The sequence below is a fragment of the Phallusia mammillata genome, chromosome 2, assembly GCF_965637545.1.
Source record: "Phallusia mammillata chromosome 2, kaPhaMamm4.hap1.1, whole genome shotgun sequence".
In the NCBI taxonomy this organism is placed as follows: Eukaryota; Metazoa; Chordata; class Ascidiacea; order Phlebobranchia; family Ascidiidae; genus Phallusia; species Phallusia mammillata.
The window spans coordinates 30526207-30543405 of record NC_137253.1 but is presented as its reverse complement, the minus strand read 5'-3'; the positions used below and the strand labels follow the sequence as shown (position 1 = coordinate 30543405).

The 17199-nt window shown below is 38.0% G+C and overlaps 1 protein-coding gene and 1 long non-coding RNA gene across 2 annotated transcripts; both read left to right on the top strand.

Moving 5' to 3' along the window:
* Nucleotides 1-5266: 5266 nt before the first annotated feature.
* On the top strand, nucleotides 5267-6006 carry LOC145213286 (uncharacterized). Its single transcript, XR_013856818.1, has 3 exons — nucleotides 5267-5273; nucleotides 5323-5472; nucleotides 5879-6006. It is a non-coding gene; the product is annotated as an uncharacterized LOC145213286 (long non-coding RNA).
* Nucleotides 6007-9797: 3791 nt separating this feature from the next.
* On the top strand, nucleotides 9798-16792 carry LOC145213903 (uncharacterized). The gene is made up of 9 exons (XM_080082312.1): nucleotides 9798-10030; nucleotides 10580-10806; nucleotides 11022-11223; nucleotides 11940-12043; nucleotides 12818-12902; nucleotides 13200-13330; nucleotides 13721-13832; nucleotides 15438-15669; nucleotides 16146-16792. Exons 1-9 carry the CDS (start codon nucleotides 9874-9876, stop codon nucleotides 16387-16389), a joined length of 1494 nt encoding a protein of 497 aa, XP_079938438.1. The 5' UTR covers nucleotides 9798-9873; the 3' UTR covers nucleotides 16390-16792.
* The last annotated feature ends 407 nt before the right edge of the window (nucleotides 16793-17199 follow it).

The following is a 17199-nucleotide window of genomic DNA, read 5'->3' as shown; positions in this document are numbered from 1 at the left end:
AGACCTAAACGATTAGTTATTTTCGCTCCCAAGTTTGGTTCTAAGATGCACGAATGCACATTTCGAAGAAATAAACTAAAACCCAGCTAATGTTAAATATTAAATTAGGGTTATTTGGCAACAGAAACCAAACATTTATATGTGATAATTGTGATTTAGTACCCTACTAACACACATACACACAAACGAACGATTTGTTATTCCACGTTAAATTTTACTGTTTCTGTTCCGTTTACAATAATCTCAAACTCGTATTCACGCTTGTTTCATAAGTAGGCCTAACTTTTTAATTGTTGAGACTGCTACCCTAAAGGTGTCAGTGCTAACTTCAGGTAAAAGCAATTGTCTTTTTGTTGAAAAATTGCGCCACACGTGCTCACAGTGACTACTAACTCAGGAATAGATGACACAACACTGCAAAACAAACCAATGCAACAACAGGCACTATTAGGCACGACCTGAGTCACTTTAGGCCTATGTTAGACACCCTGGCGATCGCATACATTTGTGCTCTCATTAAAACAAACCTACCCTATACGAAGACACTGAATGTAAACAATTTTGTGATGGTTTTCTGTTAAGCTGACATTTTCGCAAACGCCCACATTTACACAAGACCATAACATTCCACAATCTTGTTAATTAGCGGGGTCACAATTCCAGACTCCTTGTTTGAAGCCGGCCCAGCTTCAGCTTGTAACCCGAACCTGTCATAGTGACTGGGCTCTCAAAACTTCCCATCGTGACTGATTCTGCTCACTCTGGTCTGCATTGTCTCAACCCTCTGTGACGTCACACACACTGGTTTTCATTTAGCTCTGATTAATTGCTTATGGACCATAGCTTCGGTTGACCGAAACATTTGGGCAAATACGCCTTATTGATGAGACTTCGAATCTTTACACCTCTTCATTAAATTGAGAATCGGCTGATACCCCTTTGCCTTCATTGCGAAAAAGCATAAACCTTAACTCTTACTGATAGCATTTTGCACTGAAGTAATTAATTTATGTTCTTTTCTAATTCTTGTGGTAAAGGAACTTCGATCTTAAGTGCGTTATTTAAAAGCAAAATTGGCAATACCGTCGTATTTTTTTACCTAATTCCACATGTAAGAGGTTTGACTCACTATTATAAGAATAAATGTTTGTTTACACTCAAATTAAAGAAAAAGGGAAAAAACAGAAATTGCTTCAAAACCGTCTTTGTTAATTTTTCAGTTTAAATCTATTTAGTGTTGTAATTGTTTACTGTACTGCTTTGTAAGTTTCATACAATTTCTGTACACAAATCCAACAACGTCTTTGTTTCATTTGCTTCATTGCTTCTAGTAAACTTGTAAACAGTTGCGAATGAACCATTTGTGACAACATATTTCAGCTCTTACTCCCCAAAACCACATGGCGTTAGCAGCATTTTTCTCACCAGTACCTCATGGCTATAATGTTAGTAAAATGCAAAGCGCCTGATCAGATTGCATCACGCTCAATTTTGATATGAGCCGAAATTGCGAAAGGCAGCAATCTTGGAATGGCTTCAACTGAAATGTCAAAACAGCCTCGAATGTCTTGCAATAGTTTGTTGGCCCGTAATTATCAGTGGTATTTGCGTAATCCTTATTCTTGAGACGTAGTATTTTACAATATATATATATATATATACGTGTCAAAGCTTGACAAAACGTTTTTACTTGTAAAATGGAACATCTTAATTTAAAGCAGGGGAAATAAAAACTTTTCATGTCTACAGAAACCAACAGTTCAATGTACAAGTTGGCAACAATCTGGGTTAAAGCATTCTTCGCACATGTTTTTGAGTTCGGATTTGGGCTTACATACTGTTTCAAAATTAGTCGGGAAAACCGATTACAGAAATCAATTAACTTCAAATGAACCTACAGTGTGTAAACGATTCGACACTAAAAATTCAAGTCGTATTATTCACTGTGTGTAACTTCAAAAAGAAAAGAAAAATATGCTAGCTATTGTCAAAGTGGCATCAATATATAGTGCTATGAATCTGCTTTTGCCAAAAATTACCACATAATATACAAACAACACAAACAAAAAGCACATCGACCAAAAAAACATACTTTATTGTGAAGTGTAGTGAAGTGTATTAGGGTATATTTCAGTTGTTAAATGATTGACTGCGGATCACAGTCCCAAAAAGTATGTTTTATTTTCTGCAATACCAGCTGCACGAATGGACCAACATTCATCAAGCAATCTTGTCACATTTCTTAGTGACGCGATAATCACTTGGCAACAGCACTTGATCACGTGCATCCTGTCGCCGGCGTAGAAGCGCGATGCACCAGAAGTCTCCAGAATGAAACAATTCCTAGCAAGGGTTGAACTTTGGCCCTGGGAAAAAATCGCACGGTGCCTATTTACTTCCGGGTGCCACTACAAGCGTGTTTACGTGAGCGAGTAAAATATGAAAAACACCTTTCGAGTAAGGCCTGGCGTACTGTGATTTATAAATGAATATGCCGTGATCGCTGGTCTACATGAACGCCTCAGGGTTGATCCCAGTATAAATGTTTCTTCTTCATAGCTTGCAAGTAAATGTTTGTTTTATCAGCTAGTTTTTTTTTAGCTTTGCCTATCTGACTCTAAGCATAGAGAAAATATTCACATATGCGTAATTCTGTAATGTTTCAAATTTTCGAGATGATTTGATAATGCTATGGCGATTATTTATTCAAACTTACCCCTTTTATCTTTAGCCGTGTTGTGTTTTTTTGTTGTTGCCGAAACAAATTAAACTTATATATATATATATATATATATATTTGTCGATTTATATAGGCGTAAACATATGGCGTAATCATAATACAGTATATATAGGCGTAAACGCAACGAAGTATACGTTGCAAAAACTTTCGGAAAGTTTACAAAATATGTCTTGCATAAAAAAGACTATATTCATAGAAAATGTTGTTTAGAAAAAATTACACGAAAATTGCCCCAAATGTTATCGCATTGCGTTTGCTATTTTGCAGGCTATAGTTAATGAAATGTTTTGCATGATAATACATATTTTCTTTTCGGTAAGCCTATATAACATCAATCTTACTGACAAATCTGTTGAAATAAATGTTATTAAAAATTGGTACAAAAATAAGAAACGCTATGGCAACATAAAAAGCGAATAGGGTAAAGTGAATGAAACATTTTTTTAATAAAAAGTGCATAAAATTAGGCGGGATCAAATTCCCCAAAGCGTTTTCCTGCAAACTGTGTTTTTGTCAGCGGTTTCGAACCTACGACGTTCTCATGCAGGGAAGAATTCCAAACAAGATGTTTTGTGTCGGTATGTGGGTCAGGCGCAATGGACTATTCGGCCAATTTCCCAAACCTTTTTTTCAAGGGTTTCGAACCCAGGACACTCCCGGGAACGAATCCCGATCAAGGTTTTTTTATGTCTGTGTATGGGTCAGGCGCGCCAGACCATTCGGCCAAGTTCGTGCCCTAACCCTTGCAAACTTTTTTTTCACGGGTTTCGAACCCAGGACACTCCCGGGGACGAATCCCGATCAAGGTTTTTTATGTCTGTGTATGGGTCAGGCGCGCCAGACCATTCGGCCAAGTTCCAGCCCCAAACTACGAATGTTTTGCAAGCAATAAATCACGTACGCCACTTAACGAGATTTTTAACTTTACAATCAATACCGTTTGGTAGCGCCCCTACCAACATCAAAGGACCATATTGGGGCAGGATATAATGAGCAATAAGAGCTGAGAAGGATAGAAAAAGATGGTTTAAAGAAACATATGGGAGTGAAACATGAGAAGAGTGGAACAGGAGAAGATATAGGCACCAAGCTTCAACTAACGGTTGCGAAAAACGGACACCTTCGCACAAAGCAGGGCTGGTTTCAGTAAACATCTCTCAGTGTGCGTTGGAGCTTGTGGGTCTACCTCAGTAACTTTTTCTAGCTTATGTAGTTGAAACCTATGATTAGAGCTAATAAGAATGTCTGTAGTATGAATTGAACACATTTACGCGTGAGCCGAGAATTTGTTTTTGATGAACATTGTGAAAATTTTTGTCATATTCTGTACCCAAAGAGTTAACCGTTTGAAACAGTGTATTTATGTTGTAGATTGTAGATTGTTTCTCTTTGTGTTGAGTTTTCTTTTGAATTAGCAACAAAATTTTCAGTTTATGCTTCAAGTTTGTGTGAGTGCTTGTTAGTTTTTATGCTACTAGACTAAAATCTAAAGTACTCAACGCACATTGCTGTGCATGTGAACACGAGGCATACAAAAATATTACCCGTACAAGAAATAAAATGTTGGCGTGAACAATATGACTGGAGACAAGTAACATAAAATTACATAGGCTGCACAATACAAGTAAGCTACTGTCGTATAATTTTGAGATCTGTCCACGACCAACGATAACTTGTCGTTACTGTCTGGCAGTATGTTATTAAAGGGGAGATCGATATACACACAGACTAAATGCAACATAGTTAGGACTTTAATTTGATTTGAAACGATTTTTGGTGTTTTATTAAGTCTTAGTCTTCCATCGACAGGTTATAGGAAAAAAGGGTATTGAGTTGCGTAGGTAAAGAACAATCGAATTGTGACTTGACTCTTCACAATACTCTCAGCAGGATGCATTACTACATTGTCAAGAAAAGTAAGCTTTTTGTTGGCTGTGAATAAAAAAATCCAAACCGTTTCACAAACCTACTTTATAACTTTATGTTATACTTGCTTTTTCTGCAAATTTACGTTTATTCGTAACAGTAATAAAAACGAACTATGCCAATATTTCATCATAGTACACCAGGCCTATTGACGACAACATACCGAATCAGCCGGTATCCAAGCATTCACCAATCGACAAGACGTAAAATCTAGAAAAATATAGCCTCTGGTGGGATTCGAACCCACTACAGGAGTCCTTCCGGGACTCGCGCTCTAAATTTGACCACTTTTGGCGGGTCCTCCGCTGAGTCTGTGTAGCTCAGTTGGTAGAGCGCAAAGCCATAGTCATTTCGGTTCGTTTTTTCTCTAACGTTTAAGCTTGAATGGGGCTTAACTTTAAAATTGGGCACATGAGTAGCTTTACTTCAGTAAATCTAACTTTCGGGGCAAGTTTGGGCTTTTCAAGTCATTTTCCGGCATGTACCGACTATTACCACGAACGCTTGGCCTATGAAACTTATTATCGACCATTTGTAGGACATTACAACTATGGTACATACAATGCGTTGGCAACAAGCGAGTCATTGAGTTAATATATTATGTCAGGTAGCAATGGTACAAATGAATGTAAATTAAACTATCGGTTATGGTTTAGGTGAAGGGGCAAATTATAAAGATGTCAAGGAAATACCGAAATCTAAAATGCAAGAAATTACCGATTCCACAAATCCTGCTGTGGTTCAAAGGGCGGTGTACTCCACTGTACATGAGATTATGAAAAAGTCTGGAAATGAACAACACGGAGGTTAGTAAGATATGGAAGATACGATACGAAAGGATTTCGGTACGGTTTCGATTTAAGAAGTGTGAACATGTTTGTTAAACAACAGTAAACTCCACCAAAGGGCGCTATAATGCTGTCACGATTGTAGCGAAGTGCAAAGAGGCCGAATGATCTGGCGCGCCTGACCCATATACAGACATAAAAAACCTTGATCGGGATTCGTCCCCGGGAGTGTCCTGGGTTCGAACCCCGTGAAAAAACAAAAAAAAGAATGTTAGAATAGTTTGCAGCTTATAGGCTACCCAACGCCATCCTTAAAATGCAATCTAAGTTTATTTAATAATATTTTAAATGCACTATAACCGCACTTGTGTTGTTATAGTGACTTGACAATAGTAACCGAACTTTGTGATTGTTTATCTCCTAGACTTGTACTTCAGCAATCAAGATCCATCAGAAAGCAATTACGGACACCTGAAGATAGTTTCGGACAATATGGGAGACCTAGTAGCATGGGTAACCAACGACGACCGAAACATTTACTTCTTTGATTAGTGACATTTTCTATGCTCACTAATTGCTACACGTGTTACTAACTTTCTTATAATCATGCAAATATATAACCACTCTTTCAGTTTTCTACGCATTTTACAGCGCGTGTATATCGTAAGCAACACTTAAGTGATCTGTAAATAAAATAATTTGCTGCATTTTGTTTATCTTTGTGACAGATTGACCATCTATAAAAATGTTTGCTTAATGAAAATATGGACTAATATTTACTACATGAGGTTAAAAACATTTTTTGGTCGTAGATTGGCCGATATTATGTTGACACCAAGTTGTTTTGCAAATTATTGTGTTTTGCAAAAATACTGAATAGCGAAATGTAGATATGTCATTTAACTCTTGTAAATGTACGTGTGTTATGGGACACATAAGGAAAAAAGGATACGAGATTGACTGAAAAGCAAAACCAGCCTTTTTGAAGCCTTTAGAAACCACTTCGGTTACAGAAAAACAGCCTTTTTCTTAACCTATAAATAATGAATGCGGACAAAAAGAAATGCGTTTGACTGTCATCTGTTAAATGCAGCTAGTATTGAACACTAATGAAAATCTTTTGTGTAAGGCAAGTGACAGTTTAGTAGTATAAGAACTACAGCAAAGATTTAACTATTTTTCCAAACATTTAAAGGAAATTTGTAAGTTAGTATAAAACTTTGTGTGTGTTAAAACGTGGCAGGTAAATATTCGGGTTAGGCTACCAGTCATTACAATATCGGGTGTTTTCCTCCAAGGTTGCAAACCTCATTAGGTTCCGCCTTGAGCATGAACCACAGCTGGATGCCACGCCTGTGAGCAGAGCCCTCGAGAGAAAAAAATATGCTAGTGTAAGTCAATTTTTGGGCTTCTATTTAGAATAGTATAGTCATGTCCAAAGAAGTTCTGATAAAATATTTTTGTGCACCAAAGTTCATGCTCCGCATTTATACGTTCAGTCGTCAGAACAAACCAAGAAAAGTTGGCGAAATTACATTGAACTTACTTAATACACAAAGCATAAGTCAACATTTCACATGTCTATGAAGACAGATGTGTTTACAAGACCGCTTTCATCAGGGGTAGGCAATTAATTTTAGAAAACTGACTGGTGTTGGAGGGCGAACCAACAATAACTTGAACTTAATTCTGCTCAGTATTACCTTTTCCCATTGTATGTAAATATTTAAAGTTTACTTAAAAAAATCGGGCAAATTGACATGAAAATTAGCAATTTACCTTGCAATACTACGCTGAAATGTTGAAGCCCGAAATTTGGCGAATCAAATACGCGTTTGAGCTCTCAAAATTTTATCAAAAATTAGACTATCAAATCAAAATCCACATTATGCAATCAGTATTTTTCAGTTTTAAAACAATCATAAAAATGCATACACGTTTGACTCTTAAGTTTTAATAATATATGGGCCACCGAGACTCTCATGGGCTCCAGTGCGGCGCATCGGCTAAGCCCCCCTCTTGTAGGGCCTGCCTGCATGTAAGGACTTTGTGGCAAGTTAGATGGCGCATTTCTTTTTAGGGCATTAGTTAAACAGTTTCGTATTGAGATGAATAAAAATGTGTGACTGGTGGTACACTTTTTTTCGTTGCCCCAAGTCAAACGCTGACAATTTATATGAGATATGTCACTGTTTGTGTTGGGCATTGAGTAAGCAGATAGGCGAGCTTAAATCCTAAATTCAATCTACTTTGTTGGTATTCGTATTCGCCATTTCACAAAAGCTTATTGTACCTTAACGCGTATAGAAACCGTTTTTAAACAATTCTTTGCATTTGTACGAGCCATTGTTACGATATTTTATATTTCGCAATATGGCATAAATGTCAAAATGACAGTAAATTTACATCATAAGACTTTGGTTAATAGGAAGTCACTTACGTGACAAAATTTGGAATGTCTTAAGCCATGGGAAGGGTTTTAAATTGCCTTACAGCTCTTTTGTTCGAGTTTTTATTTTGAAGGTAAACTGGCTTCTCACGCGGTTGGTTAAGACGCAATCTGGGCGTTGAATCATTGTGTTTTTGCTGACCACTAAAGTTCCTTCTTGAGTGGTTAGCAAAAACACAATGAATCACTCCTCCTATTTCCTTAAATTGAGTGGATCGCCATTTCTTTAAGTAGCCGCTTTATCTAGGGCAGGGGTCACCAAACTTTTTTCACTGTGGGCCGAAGTTTAATAATGATTCGCACGGGCCGCATAGTTTACATACCCCAGCGTCGTCTTTCTAAACTTAGCCCTCGAAGTGATTTCTACGAGGGCGCCAAGATATGGTCTTTCTACAATATCATTTAAAATCTGGTAATGGGACTGTTAAACTGTATAGTTAGCTTCAACTGTATAGTTAGTCTCCACAAGCAATGCTTGTATATCAAAAGTCACAAAAGAAGGCAATTGTCTTGTTTGTGATGCAACAAACCGGCTTTGAATCATTTCTGGGCGTTGTAATCCTACGAAACTAGGTAATATCAATCCAACATATCGCAAAAGTAAACGTTTCGTAAGGAGGATATTATTGTTTGAATGTTACTAAAGTTATCAATACAATTTGGCAAACCAAAAAATGTGGTCGCGGGCCGGATAAAATGACCTCGCGGGCCGGATCCGGCCCACAGGCCGTAGTTTGGTGATCCCTGGTATAGGGTTTTGCAATTTTCGTCCGCATTTTTTCAATCTTAGATCGATCTAGACCTGTACCTATGTACATAACGTGTGTATTTTCTGCGGTAAATTAGTTCTTATTAGCGCTACGTTCGCTTATGTAACAGTCTTACACGTGTAACGTAAACGTACAAACATAATCTGGTAATTATTTCTAAACCAATCAAGTAAATAAATATGACTTAGGTCGCAACAGCCATGACATGTCACATGCCATATTTTTGCCAGAAACAATCTGTTACAGCAATTCCTTGTTCGTAGAAATAACTTAAAAGTCTAGGTTTACTTTTACTTGTAGCGAGCATTTGACTTGTAATTGTTAAAAATTAGACATAATAAGGACATAAGTCAAAAACAAGGAGATTTCTTAAAAATAAGGAAAATACATTGCCCTTCAAAATAAGGACAAATTAGGGCAACCCTAAGTATAAGTTATTGTTTTTGAAATAAAAAAAGTCGTATTCACACAGTCGTGTCTGCTGTTGACGCGGATTAATTTCTTCCGCAAATTTACGCTCCAACGGTGTTAGGAATGTCACGACTCAGCGAACGGTGTTAGGAATGTCACGACTACGACTTAGACTTAGCGACTTTCTATGGGCGGAAATAGGATCATCGACTGCTGATGGTTGCGAAACTGTGGCTTTGAAAAAACAACAACTGAAGCTGATAGTGTGCAACATTTTTCGTCGGTGGGCCATATAACCAATTTTGGACACCAAGCGAGGGCCATGCAATTTTTTTCATGTACTCAACAAATTTGAAATTCTTGCAAATCATCTATTAGGTAATTATTGCGTCACATTCGGTGAAGTACGTGCAAGCTACTGTATGGTCCACCGGATGGAAAACGCTGGTTTAGCTTATACCTGTTACGTATAGTATAGCAACTTAGGAGATTTACCAAAATCTAGTGGAAAATTGTGCTGAATTTAAGAAGAATTGCATTTTTTCTCTAAATCAGTGTGTAAGTGAGGGCCACACTAAATAGCTTGGGGGACCGGATTATGACCTGCGGGCCGCCTGTTGCACACCCTTGACTTAAGCCATATAATTACTCTCATTAATGTGAAGCAGGCTAAATACTTTTTAGCAAGAAACTTCTTTTTCTTTGCAGACTTTTCAATTTTTTTTAGACCCATTGCGTAGTTATAGTTTTAAAATATTGACTTGCCATTTTAAAACTCAAAAACTCAAAATGAACAGCGAAAAACTTCTCACATCGCTTGAAACAGCTTCCAAACAACACGAGGAATCTGTGGTGATTGAATTGGGTACTGATCGGCTTATAAGATGGATAGGAGTGTACACCACTCTATTCCTGGCTGTTGTAACCAAAATTGCTGACTTTGGAAGTAAGTTTGAACACAAACTGTGTGTGCTATTAAAGTCGTTATTATGTTGGCTAGGAAATGGCACACACAAAAAAAACTACCAAAAATGTATTTAACATGTTATATCACAGTACACCAGGCCCATTGAAGGCGCCATACCAAATCAATGGGCCTGGCGTACTGTGATTTACATATGAGTGTGCCGTGATTGCTGAATATGTGCTTCAGGGCTGATCCCAGTTATGAATTTATGTTTTTCTTAACTAACATGTCATATATTTTACAAAAATTATACAATCGTTTTTGAAAGACAGAATCAGTCAATGAAGAAAATAGAAATCACTGTTTTACCTAAAAGCGCCTTAAGTTTCTTATTTACATGGACTATATTATCTGAATTAAGATTCTACAAACCCCAACAATAAACAAACAAATCTATGTACATTTAAAGCACTGCGTTTTAATTTTTGTTTCGAATCATATGAGTCAAGGCCAGAAAAATGTTTTTATTTGACAAAAGAAAGTAGATTGTTTTTTAAACATTTATATAATATTCTTGTGTTTATGCAGCATCTTCCATTGCTTGTTACCCAGTCGGTGGGTCAGAGCCGAACCGACTGATTACTGCATTTGCGGCAACCTACTGCTGGGCGAGCAGCGGCAACAACGACCCACAAATACTTCCTTTAAGCAATGTCTCGACGTGCATTGCACCAGATGGAAACATTACACTGTCACGTGACCCAACGGAGCTCAAGCGTTTCGTCGCATACTTCCCTTACTTTATTATCGGTCAGGTATGGGCCTTTAGCAAAACAGAAAAAAGGTAATATAGGCTTTTGAAAGTACCTTTAGGCAAACCATTTCAAACACTTTGAACACACTAAACACAAATCTGTTTAAAAGTCTTATAGGAAAGACCATATTCAATCACAAATGTTGACATAAGCATTGGCCTAAAATCTAAAGAAACAAAAAAATGTCATTTTCCGCACAATAAAGTCTTTTGCAGGCTTTGATTTTTGCCTTGCCCTTGGCTTATTGGCACTTTCGCGTGGGGGCGCCATTGTTGGGTCATCTGCGATTCATGCAACTGCTTCTGACCGAAATCTTTGATACCGTGAGCAAGGTTAAGAACGGGAGACCACGCAAAGCGTACGACCCCAAATGTGAGACCTTGGACGGAAACCGAAAGCAGCCAGAAGAAAATAAGGGTAAGTCACTGTAATGTATTTACTCTCAAGTTAACACCAACCACATAACACGCACACCTCGTGTAAATCCTTGTAATGACCTCTCGGGCAAAACACGCCTTTATAAAGAAGTTCGTTAGAATTTTTAGACAAATCCTCGACGTGTTTATCGAGGTTTGGGCACCAGACATAAATTCGAGCGATTTGTTCATCTTTACAACACCCAGGTGACCTTTTTTGTCACGGGGTTCGAACCCAGGACACTCCCGGGGACGAATCCCGATCAAGGTTTTTTATACCTGTATAAGGCCCGGCGCGCCAGACCATTCGGCCAAGTTCCTGTCAATTTGCCATAAAGAACAAAACGCAAATGAGTATGATGCTTGCGCCAGCTAACGGTATTTGGCAAACTTTAGCAAACCATTTGTGTAATTTAGTCGCACCCAGCCTGGCGGGTCAAATAAACTTTCGAAAAATTAGTACAAATTGTGTGATATATTGTATAATTAGAAATTGCAGTTTTAAAGAAAAAATAAATTTTACGGCTTTATATATAAGTATTTTACTTTGGTAAACCTTGTTTTCTCTATTTTGACGCAATAAATCATCATTTTTTTGTGGTTTTGAATAGCACGAAATTTGTCTTGACACCGTGCATTTAAACAGCGCTGTTTTTCTGTATTTTGGTGTCATTTTAACCACGTCCAGCCCTATATTAAGCTTGCCAGTTTTTGTAGAGACACCGTCAACTGAAATTGACACCGACACAGATTCACCGAGTAAAAAAGATCAAACGATTTCAAGCGATCCTGTGGAACCCGAAAAGAAAACAACGCCCGAGGTAGAGACGTTCAAAACAATAAAATCTGAAATACCAGCGCACGTTTTGATCGTTTTCTTTTTAACTCAAATTGTTATAATCGGCATTTTGTGAATGTTTCTGGATTGAGTCAACTTTGTTTGCCGTTGAAGTAAAAATCAAACAAACATTATACTCAATGGTTCTCAAACTTTTTTATTGTCGGGGCCAAATGGTAGTTTTGTAAGTGTGTAGGGAGTCCCCAAAACGAAACCTTGAGATAATCACTAAAGATTATTACCTTGAGAGCTAAAATAGCAATCTATGGTGGTTTTATAAGTCAAGTCAAGTCAAATTTTATTTGCATAGTCACTTCATCATCACAGTTCCATTGTTGAACGGATAAGTAAACAGCAAGGACACCGAAACAATCCGAAGGTTATCGAGTCAAGTGTCCTTTTATTTGAATTGTGGTTGAATTCCGTTTTGGGTATGTTCTGCCGTAGGATCGCAACCGACCGCACGAGCCTGACGGGGTACGTCCGGTTGCATAAGACGGTAGTTGAACCCGCAGGTTCTGCTGGCCAAATGAAACCCGCCTAAACGGAAACACCAGCTCGGTATAAGGTTTTGTGGGAGCAACAAATAAGTAGTTGGGAGTCGCATGCGGCCCTGAATGCCGTGTTTGAGAATCACTGATTATACTTGTAACGCTGTGAAACACTTAAATAATTTTTTTTGAGAATAAAACTTTGGGCCTGAGAAGTTTGAGAACTTTCTAATCAGTTACTCTTGCTTAGCTACCTTTATGTTTAGGGCGAACAGCCTCCTGACGATAAGACCCTAAATGGCAAGAACACACAGCCATCAGGGAAACAAGATGTCAGTATCGCAGTTGAAGGTATATCATCAAAACGGTGAAGTATCTGAAATATGAATTTTACAACAAAAGAAGATAGAGTCATTTTAACGACGTCCAGCTAGTGCTGGGATTCAGCCGGTTCGCACCAGTTCTATAGAACCGTCATACGAAATTTTATGAGATTAGCGAACCAGTTAGCATTACTGGTTACTGTCAATGGACTTTTTGTAACAGAACCGGCTCAAAAATATGACTTTTGTGATTTTTTTTGACTGACAAGAAATTTGAATCTCACCACTGCGTCTAGTCCTATATACAGTTTGCCGGTTTTTGCAGGGTCATCGCCGCCTGAAAAAGACGCCGATTCTCCGAGTGAAAAAGATAAAATGATTCCAAAAGAGGCTACAAAACTTGGAAAGAAAGCAACGCCCAAGAAGCAAAATGAAAGCGAAGAAAGCGACGCCAAGGTAGAGACTTTTTGAGTGTTTTCTTTTCCAATTTAAAGAGTGTAGCCTAAACCGCAATTCGTAATAGCTTTTTCTAAATTAAAAGGTTTTCTAAAACTTTTTTTCTAAATTAAAAAGTCAAGCCAAGTCAAGTCAAAATTTTATTGGCATTGTCACTTTATCCAATTTTCATTGATGAACAATTTCGTAAAAACAGCAAGGACACCAAAAAAACATTGGTTATCGAGTCAAGTGTCCCGTTATTTGAACGATGCTTGCAGTATGAAGCATTTATTTGTGACGTTGTGGCACACTTGAATAAAATTTAAAGAAGTTAATCTTTAAACTAGACCTGTGATGATGCGGAAATTTTCTAATCGATTACACGTGCTGAGCAACATTTATTTTTAGGGCAAAGATTTCTTTGACTTTTTAGCTGGAGAGACGCAAGACCGTCATCTATTTTCGATTATGTGTTACGAAAACTTCGCCAATCTGCATCACCTACCCTACATTATGTCTGGTAACTATTACGCGCAGACACTTATGCAATGGTTGCTTGCTTATAAAGACACCCAAGTATAATCTCTATTCTACAAGACCACAGGGCAAAAAAATTTTATGTTATCATACCCGCCTTAAAATGTTCAAGCCGAAACCGAGTGTTCGGTCAATAGGCCAGAATCTTTTAAAGCCCCCTTCTAGATAGACTTGTATGACTGACCCTTGTATCATTGATGCAGATGAACTGATTTTAAAAATTCCAGAACAACTGTTACAATGCGTAAGCTGAATAAAACACGCAATGTTTTGCAGACAACGTGGCTCGTAACTTCGACATACAACACAAATAGTTCGGTTTTAGCCGAATTTTTAAAATGATTCGGCTCGAAACCGAAAACCTTGGCGGAAACGGCGTTTACGGCCGACCGAAACTTCCCTGCATGACTATGCACATTCTTACAAACGAGCTCCAGAAAAACACCATTAATGATTCGCCAACGTTTAACTAGGCTTTGTTTTGCAACACTTTAATTGAGTTAGTATTGTTACCGAATTGCTTTGACAGCCGCGGAATTGGGTCTAGCGATTTCGGGTGGCGGTATTACCTTTGCCAAACAAACCCCAAAACCCCTGCCAATCTGATCTTTTCTCCGAGACTGTCTCCCCAATTCTGTAAACGGTCCAGAACCCTGCAATAACGGCTCACCACGAAAGCCGAATCTACCTAACACTGGTTTTGCTAAACGGGCGTCTCACAGTTTATTATATTATATGATAAAACACGTACAACGTTACACAAACGTCAACAAACCAGGTCTATTCACCTGAGAACTACCACTGCACATAAAAACAACGTCACAAGGAAAACGACCGCACACTAGACGCCCACAAGAAGACTGCCGCTCCTTATGCAACGATTACATGCCGACCTCGACACATAGGCGATTGACCAATCACGGTCCTCCATACGATTAGGTTATCAGGCACACCTGGGAGTGGTGATTACTGGGAAAATGCGGCAGAACAATAATGCGTGAAAAATGAAACTTGTGAGGCAAACTAAAACAAACGGTGGGACAAACAAATCAAAGCAACGAATCAACGATAAGTGAAAATATATGGTTAGAGTGAAAGAAAGACAAAGGTGTGAATAACGTTAAAAAAAGGTAATATAGGTGTAACGCATTTTTCGATAAGTGAAAATATATGGTTTGAGTGAAAGAAAGACAAAGGTGTAAATAACGTTAAAAAAAGGTAATAAAGGTGAAACGTATTTTTAAGCTAGACATAAGTGAAACATAAGTAAACACATTAATGTGAAACAATTGTGGAGACGACACACAAATAAACATGTTTTAAAATGTGAAACAAACCAATAGAAAGCAAATACCAAATGATGTACAGTGTACTTAAATAACTAAAGGTGAAATATTTTCGCCACAGTATCATTTATAAAACGAAATCAAGGTAAATCTAATCTACGCTTAATAGAGGACAGAAAATACTTTAAAACCTTGTTATATAGGCTATAACATGAACTACAATTGGGTATGTAGGTTCTGTTTTGCAACACGTCGGGATTTTCGACAAACAAACAACATTCCTCATGTATAATGTTTTTCAGTTTTCATCATCAATGAGTTTCATGGGAAACCGAAAAAGGTGATGCCGACTAAGAAAGCTTTAATGGAGATCTGGTGCCACGAAGACAATTTAACCAACAACTTCCTCGTGAAACGCTACGTAGGAAAACATTTCGTTACGGCCTGTGCAGCGCTCTGCATGACTGGGGCGTTGATCGCTTGGTTGGTAGTGGGCGGCTTGTATCAGGAAATAATGGAGTCCAACACTTTTGGGTAGGTGGTTGGCTTCCTGCATGTAACGGACGGATATGCTTTACTGGTGGTATAGCGGTGAAAATTTGTTTAATAAAACGAGCTTTAAACTATAGTGCAATAACAGCAGTTTACAGGACTGCGGACCATATTGCAAAAGTCTAAGTCGGTTTAGGCATCAGTTTGAATGTAACGGTCTTGTTTTTGACCGGTCGTTACATTCGGGCACGGTTGAGTGTTTGATATTTTTAACTTTAATAAATACGTTTTCCATTTCGAATCCGTTTTGGGGCTTGGTCCTTGGATTCAACCCAATTCAGGCTTTCTTACAGCTATGTGATTTTGTACTGATAGACCTAATAGTTGTGTGTAAACAAGAACGGTATTGAACAAAAATGTGTGTAACAACACAAAGAGAAAAGCATGTGGTTGTATTCCAACTTTTATGTCATACATTTTCGCGTTACAACTAACATAATCTGGTCTTTTTAATGTAGTTGTCAAATTCCCCACGTGGACTACTGCCTCCTGTGCTCCATCAAGCGGCTGTCAGATATTATTGTGCTTTGTGTCATCGACCTTTTGCTCACAATGGTGGTGTTTGTGATGTCACTATACAAGTTGTGTGACGTTCGCAGCAGCAGAAATCTGTACAAAGCACATTTCTTCGAGAACCTGAAGAAAACTAGCAATGTATCGTTTGAAATGAAACAAAGTGAAGCGAAAGAAAAAAAGAAATGATTCTATTTCTTTTGAATTATATTCTAAATCTTTAGTATCTACCCCTTCTAATATGAGTTTGTTTGTTTGAAAAACTGTTACTATCCTGTTCAGGGTTGTACTCGTTCCTAACACAAATTTGTCTCGGTGAAAAAAAATTACCAAATTAAAACAAAACAAACATTGCACTTTAGCCAGCAAATACCCAATGCTGCAGAATTTAATTTTATATTTTGGAGGGGCAATTTGAAAATCTGTTTTTAATATTATGAACAAATCTTCTAGCTTTAAAGCTTGATGGCTCGTTTTAGGCCAATCGAGAGTTTGTGCCCATTATCCATTTTATGTTCTATGTTTTTTTTTCGGATTTTTACGGGTGTGAACCTTCGACCATTTCTAATACAAACCAAGTTGAAGAACTGAATTTAACCCCATTTTATCGAAACTGGTGCTAATACTCGAACCCGACCAAAATAGCCGCCTCGGTTTTTCCAACTCGACTTTCTTTGTTTTATGGGGTTCGAACCCATGCAGGACATCCCATGGGACGAATTCAGGCGCGCTAGACGTGACCATTCGGCCAAGACTTCTTCGAGTTGTGATTGGCGCCGATAGCGACAAAGTTATTTTTTTGTAACATAACCACTAGATTATGCTGCAGAGCTAACATGCCTAATGGTCCGTGGCGCTTGATTTTTACACAGAAATAGAAAAAAATCCTGACTAGAATTCGTACCTGCATGGGAGGGTCCTGGTTTGACCCCCTTGAGAAAAATCTAAATAATATGTATTCTTAAAGCTAACCTCTTCGAATTTTTTACACATTAATTA

Excerpts from the sequence above, each read along its gene's own strand:
- LOC145213903 (XM_080082312.1), top strand. The coding sequence starts at position 9,874 with ATGAACAGCGAAAAACTTCTCACATCGCTTGAAACAGCTTCCAAACAA. Across the intron at positions 10,031-10,579 it reads CAAAATTGCTGACTTTGGAA|CATCTTCCATTGCTTGTTAC; the intron begins GTAAGTTTGAAC and ends GTGTTTATGCAG. Across the intron at positions 12,044-12,817 it reads AAAAGAAAACAACGCCCGAG|GGCGAACAGCCTCCTGACGA; the intron begins GTAGAGACGTTC and ends CTTTATGTTTAG.